Genomic DNA, 6,676 nt, shown 5'->3' with positions numbered 1-6,676 from the left:
TGGGGGGACACGGGGGGATACGGGGGGATACGGGGGGTGAGAGGGGACACCGGGGGGTGAGAGGGGATGGGGGGACCGGGGGAACACGGGGGACACGGAGTGTGAGATGGGATGGGGAGGAATGGGGGTGGTGAGAGGGGACACCGGGGGGTGAGAGGGGATAGGGAGGAACGAAGGGGCAGGGGGGACACGCGGAGTGAGAGGGCATGGGGGGAATCCTCCCTTTCCCAAAGCCACGGAGGGAGTTCCCTGCTCATTCGCTGCCCTTTCCCTGCCCATTCGCTGCCCTTTCTCTGCCCATTCCCTGCCCATTCCCTGCCCTTTCCCTACTCATTCCCTGCCTGCTCCCGGCTCCAGCTCCGTTCCCGGACGATGTGCCCCTGCTGCAGCAGCTGAAGTTGGACACACGGACAGCAGAGGGGACACGAGGGGACACACATGGCGACGGCCGGCAGGGGTGAGTCCGGGTCCTGTGTCCCCTCCAGGGATCCCTGCCCGGATCCAGGGCCAGGCTCGTGCTTTGCTGTCCCTTCCCCGGGCTCCCCCCTTGCCCGTGGCCTTCCCGGGGTTTCCCTCTGCCCCATAATCCTGCTGGGGGGGCCCTCTTCCATATCCAGCAGTTCAAGAGCTGCCTGGAGCTTTTGGGGTCCCATCTGCCCTGCTGGGGGGGTCCCTCTGTCCCTATCCAGGGATTCAGGGGCTGCCTGGAACTTTTGGGGTCTCCTCTGCCCATAATCCTGCTGGGAGGTCCTTTGGCCCTGCCAGGGGGGTCCATTGTCCATGTGCAGGGATGTGAGGGGCTGCCTGGAGCTTTTGGGGTCCCCTGGCCCTGTCCGTGCCAGGGGGTCCCTCTGCCTGTATCCAGGGATTCAGGTGTCCCTGGGACAGCCCATGGAGGGTTGAGCAGGTCAGTGGCCACAGGGGACCAGGGGGACATTCCTGCTGTCCCTGCTCACCACTCCAGTGACAGGCACAGCCCTGGCATCCCCCGCTCCCGGGGTGCTCCTGGATCCCAGTGCCTCCCAAAAGGCTCTGGCAGTGCCAGACTGGGGGGTCTGGAGGGGCCCCCCAAAGGCCCTTGGTGAGACAAAGCCCGAGGGGGCTCTCAGTGCCATTCCCAGGTGGGATTTGGCTCCTCTGTGCTCCCAGCATCCCAGGGGGAACAGGGCTGGGACAGGGCTGGGGCGGCTCCATCCCGAGGGCTTCGCTCCCTCCGCAGCCTCCTCCGGCTTCCCAGAGAGCAACAGGAGCTGCAGGAGCAACAGGAGAGGGGCTGGGGGGTTCTGGGGGGGCCCTTGAGCCCCTGGGGACACCTGGGTGTCCTCATTTCAGGGGACACAGTGAGTCCGAGGGTCCGACAGGTCCCGGGGACCCTCCTGCTGTGGGCACAGGGGGAAATGCCACATCCAGGGGATCCAGGGGATTCCCTGCCCGTCACCCCCGGCCTGGGACCCCTCCAGTGCCACTGTCACCCCCCCAGGCTCTTCCAGGGCTGTCCCCACCTGCCAGGTCCCCACTGTCCCCTCTGTAGCGGGCACAGGGCCGTGACAGGGGCAGCCACCCGAGGTCACTGGGATGGGACACCGGGATGTCCACGGTGCCAGCCCCATCCTCCTGCAGCTCCATCCTCCTGCAGCTCCATCCTCCTGCAGCTCCATCCTCCTGCAGCCTCCCTGTGCCCGGGGGCTCCCTGGCTGTGCCAGCCCGGAATGGGGTGGCCATGGCCCTGTGGCCCCCCGGGTGCTGTCCCCAGGTGTCACCCGTCCTCCCGTGTGACAAAGCCTCCTTTGGGATTATCCCTGCCGCGAGCCAGGGCTTGGCACCGGGACTCCGGGAGCTCTCCCATCCCCGCCGTGGGATGGGGATGTGGGATCCGCCGGGATCCTTGGGATGGTGGCGCCCGGGAGGGGTCAGTGGGGCGGGGGGTGGCCGTGCCCTGTCACAGGGGGTCCCCCGCGCGTCCCCGTGTGTGGCCACGTCCCTCGGTCGCCGTGTCCCTCGTGTCCCTCGCTGTCCCTGCGTGTGGAGGGGATTTCGGCCGCCCTGTTCCGGCTGAACAATGCCGGGTCATTAAATCCCGGGATTCCCGGCGCTTCCAGCACAAAGAGCCTTTTCTTCAGGCAAGGAGGCGACAATCTGCTGCCGGCGCTGCCAGATGGAGGCAGCGGGGCCGGGGGCCCGGGGGGAGGAGGAGGAGGAGGAGGAAGAGAGGCTGCTTTTCCTGGGAAGCTCCCACAGAGCCTGATGGAACCGAGCACGTGCAAATCCCCCCGGGGGTTGTGCCCGGGGGTCCTGTGTCACCTCCCAGGGCCCGGGGGTCCTGTGTCACCTCCCAGGGCCCGGGGGCTGCTCCCCAGAATCCTGGCCCTGGGATGCGTGGGAGGCTGTCCTGCCCCCTGGCCTTGTCCCAGCCGTGTCCCCTTCCCCGGGAGGGCCTGGCTGGGGGGAGAGCGGGTTCTACCGAGCCCAGGGGACCCTTGGGGACCCTCTGAGCATCAGCTGGTGGCAGGTCCCTGCTCGGAGAGGAGCTCACTGTGTCCCTGTGTCCCTGTGTCCCCAGCCTGTGTCACCACTTGTCCTAAGGAAGTCACAGGAGAGAGCAGATGCTGCCGAGCCCAGGGGACACTTGGGGACCCTTGGGGACCCTCTGGGCATCGGGTGGTGGCAGGTCCCTGCTCCCCGTGTCACTGTGTCCCCGTGTCCCCAGCCCCTGGCACAGGGAGTGGGGGGGAAGGGGGAAGCCCCTCCGTGTCCGAGGACACTCCGGCCTCGGTCCCTGTCCCCCCCCAGCCCCCGGTGGGGGGTCCCAGCCCCTTGGGGGGGGTCCCAGCCCCTGGGGACACGGAGGGGGCCGTGACCAGGGGCTCTGTGACCCGCAGGCAGCAAAGGCAAGGGGGGCTCCGTGCGCTTCGCCCCCAGCCCCCCCCCCGAGGGGGCCCACGTGCACTTCCAGGAGCAGCTCCACGACTCGGCCGTGATGGTGACCCAGGAGAAGGACGGCGGCTTCCTGGTCAAGGTGGGCACGGGGGGGGGCAGGGGGGGGGGGCACGGGGGGGGCTGGCTCACCCCGGGCTCATCCAGAGGGGCTGGGGCCATCCTGGGGGGCTCCGGGGCACGTTCCCATCGCTCTGTGCCCTCACGGTCCCCAGCCCTGGGGGCGTTCACACCCCCCGAGCCCCCCGTCACACCCCGGGGGGTCCCGGGAGCCCCCCAACCCCCGTGTGCTCCCCCAGGGGTGGCCGTGACGCTCCCGAGGGCGCCGCTGGGGGCTGGGCTCTGGATCCTCCCGTTTTCCCCCAGATCCATCACCGGGAGCAGGTTTGGGAGCCGCGTTGGCAGGGGGTGGCTCTGGGGACCCGCTGGGTGACACCGGGGACGCGTGGCACTGTCCCCTCTGCCCAGTTCGGGGGGGCCGAGCCGGGTCTCACCATCACTCCCTCCAGGATTGTCCTGGCTCGTCCGGGGGCGGTGACAGGGAGGGGACAGGGGACAGCGAGCCCCCCGTGATGGGGACGGGGACAGGGAGGGGACAGAGAGGGGACGGCGAGCTCCCCGTGATGGGGATGGACACAGGGAGGTGACAGCGAGTCCCCCGCGGTGGGGGCAGTGACAGGGAAGGGACAGGGGACAGCGAGCCCCCCGCACTGGGGATGGTGACAGGGAGGGGACAGCGAGCCCCCCATGATGGGGATGGACACAGGGAGGGGACAGCGAGCCCCCCGCGGTGGGGATGGTGACAGGGAGGGGACAGGGAGGGGACAGCGGTGGCAGGAGCCCCCCGCGGTGGCACCTCGTGCTCCGCCCGCGGTTGCCGGGGCTGAGTCAGCGCCGTGCAGGGGTGGCTCCCAAACAGGGGGGGCTCCCGAACAGGGGGGTGGCTGCTCCTGTTCCCCCCGCGCGGCGCGTGACGGACACATCGTGACGGACACCCCCGGCACAGACACCCTGGCACGGCACGTGCCCCAGGGGATGGGGAGACACAACCCCCACACCCGGGGGGGGGACATGGCAGGGCCCCCACACCCGGGGGGGGGACATGGCAGAGCCCCCACACCCGGGGGGAGATGGCAGAGCCCCCACATCCAGCTCAGGGACACAGGGGGGGATGGCAGAGCCCCCAAACCCAGGGAGGGGACACAGAGGGGGATGGCAGATCCCTCACACCCAGCTCAGGGACATGGGGACACAAGGGGGGATGGCAGAGCCCCCACACTCAGCTCGGGAATGGGGGGGGTCCCTGGTGGGGTGTTAGGGTCCCTGATGGGGCCATGGGGGTCCCTGATGGGGTTATGGGGTCCCTGATGGAGTTATGGGGTCCCTGATGGGGATATGGGGTCCCTGATGGGGCCATGGGGGTCCCTGATGGAGTTATAGGGTCTCTGGTGGGATTATGGGGTCCCTGATGGGGTCATGGGGGTCCCTGATGGGGTTATGGGGTCCCTGATGGGGCCATGGGGGTCCAGGACAGGGCCAGCAGGTCTGGGGTGCTCCCGGCCCTCCGGAGAAAAGGCTCCTTGGGGCTGGTGCCCAATGGTTTTCCATGGTTTAAAATGGATGAGTCATGGAATGGTGTGGGTGGAAAAGGACCTAAAACCCACCCAGGGACACCTTCCACCAGCCCAGGTGGCTCCAAGCCCCATCCAGCCTGGCCTTGGACACTCCCAGGGATCCAGGGGCAGCCACAGCTTCTCTGGGAAATTCATTCCAGGGCCTCCCCACCATCCCAACCAAATCTCCCCTTTTCCAGTGGGAAGCCATTCCCTGTATCCTGTCCCTCCCTCCCTTGTCCCCAGTCCCTCTCCAGCTCTCCTGGAGTCCCTTCAGGCCCTGCCAGGGGCTCTCAGCTCTCCCTGGAGCTTTCTCTTCTCCAGGTGCAGGGGCTGAGCCCAGGACAGGGGTTTTTGGGGGATTCTCCCTCTGGCAGTGCCAGGTCCCGACCCTGCTCCGGGCTGTCCCTCAGGAATGGTTTGTGTCACACCCAGAACTCGCTGCTCCCTTCCCAAAATGGCCTTTTCCGAGGCCTCTGGAGTGCTCTGCTTTTCATCATGGCAGGGCAGAAATTCCATGGGAGACACACTCCTGGCTTTTCCAGACCAGGAAAGGCTCGTGCTGGAAAACTGTTCCCGTGACACCCTGGGGTTGTTGTTCCCAGAGTTTGACACCCTGGGGTTGTTGTTCCCAGAGTTTTGCCCCAAAACTGGGTGGTTTTGCCACTTTTTTTTGTCCCAAACGATCGTGTTTGTTACGTTTTCCCAATTATTTAGGACACGAATTCCCCTCCTCAGGATTAATCAGGGGGATATTTAGGACACAACGACCCCCCAGGTGCTGCCCCCCCCCTCCCCTCCTTTCCTGGGGGGGACAATCCAGGACGGTGCCAGTGTGGGGCCACCCCTGGTGCCGTGGGGTGACCCCCCCGTGCCCCCCACCCTGTTCCAGGTGGGATTCCTGAAGATCCTGCACAAGTATGAGATCACCTTCCTGCTGCCCCTGGAGCAGAGGGGAGGGGGGGACGTGTGTGCCCTCCCTGTCCCCAACCCCAACCTGCGGGTCCTCAGCGTCACCTCCCTGCCAGAAGGTAACGTGGCCCCCCCCTTGTCCCTCCCCCTCTGTCCCCTCCTGTCCCCACAGCAGCCCCTGGGCCCGTCCCGAGGTGGGCACAGCCAGGGTCCGGGGGTCCAGAGCCCCCCAAATTCCTCCCTCCATATTCCACAGGGGGTGGATTGGATTGTTGGAATGTTCCCTTCCTGGGGGGGAGTGTCTCCAAATCCCAGGCCTTGTCCTTTCCTGGCTCACAGGGATGGGGCTGTCCCCAGCCTGGGGGTGGCACAGGGTGCTGACAGTGCCCAGGGTGGTTGTGCCCCCAGTGGGACCGTGTCCCCAAGGCCTGGGGGAACGGGAATGGGGTGTCCCTGGGATTTATCACCTGGAATTGGGGGGTAAAACCCTCTTTTGGCCCAAAATGGGGCTGCTCCAGGCGGGTTTGGGTCAGAGCCCAAGGACTGGGGCTTGGGCCCAGGGGTTTGGGACAGGGACAGGGGGGACAAGGGTCAGGGATGGGGTTTGGGACAGAGGGGATAAGGACAGGGTTTAGGACAAGGAAGCAAGGACAGGGACAGGGTTTGCTCCAGGAGGGCAGGGACAGGGACGGGGCTTGGGACAGGGGGAACAGGTACAAGGTGTCCCCTCTTCCCTATATCCCTGTCCCTGGGTGTCCCCTCTCTCCCACATCCCTGTCCCTGGGTGTCCCCTCCTGGCAGTGGGATCAGGGCTGGGCTGTGGCTCTTCCCACAGTCCAGGGCTTAAGAAGGGTGGGATGGGCGTGGGATGGGTGGAATGGGCATGGGAAGGGTGGGGAGGGCTTGGGAAAGGTGGGATGGGCATGGGAAGGGTGGGAAGGGTACAGGGGACATCCTGGGAGGATAGAAAGGGTGCAGGGTAGGGCAGGTACAGGCAGGGTGGGAAGGGTGCAGGCAGGGTATAGAGGGCACGGAGAGGGTGGGAAGGATGGGAAGGGCACAGGCAGGGCAGGGTCAGGCAGGGCAGGGAAGGTGCAGGCAGGGCAGGGCAGGGTCAGGCAGGGCAGGGAAGGTGCAGGCAGGGCAGGGAAGGTGCAGGCAGGGCGGGGAAGGGTCAGGCAGGGCAGGGCAGGGTCAGGCAGGGCAGGGAAGGTGCA

General features: G+C 66.9%; 1 protein-coding gene across 1 annotated transcript in view; it reads left to right on the top strand.

Moving 5' to 3' along the window:
* The first annotated feature begins 295 nt into the window (after positions 1–295).
* CUNH20orf27 (chromosome unknown C20orf27 homolog) overlaps positions 296–6,676 on the top strand; it is a 7,795-nt gene continuing 1,414 nt past the window's right edge. The window contains exons 1-3 of the mRNA XM_027631153.1: positions 296–457; positions 2,880–3,016; positions 5,440–5,578. Coding sequence (XP_027486954.1) covers positions 439–457; positions 2,880–3,016; positions 5,440–5,578 — 295 coding nt within the window. The 5' untranslated portion in view covers positions 296–438. The remainder of the gene's footprint in view (positions 458–2,879; positions 3,017–5,439; positions 5,579–6,676) is intronic.

The sequence above is a fragment of the Corapipo altera genome, unplaced genomic scaffold (genome assembly GCF_003945725.1).
Source record: "Corapipo altera isolate COAL_440 unplaced genomic scaffold, ASM394572v1 240, whole genome shotgun sequence".
Taxonomy (NCBI): Eukaryota; Metazoa; Chordata; class Aves; order Passeriformes; family Pipridae; genus Corapipo; species Corapipo altera.
Note: the sequence above shows the minus strand (reverse complement) of the source record. Positions and strands in the feature narration are given on the sequence as shown.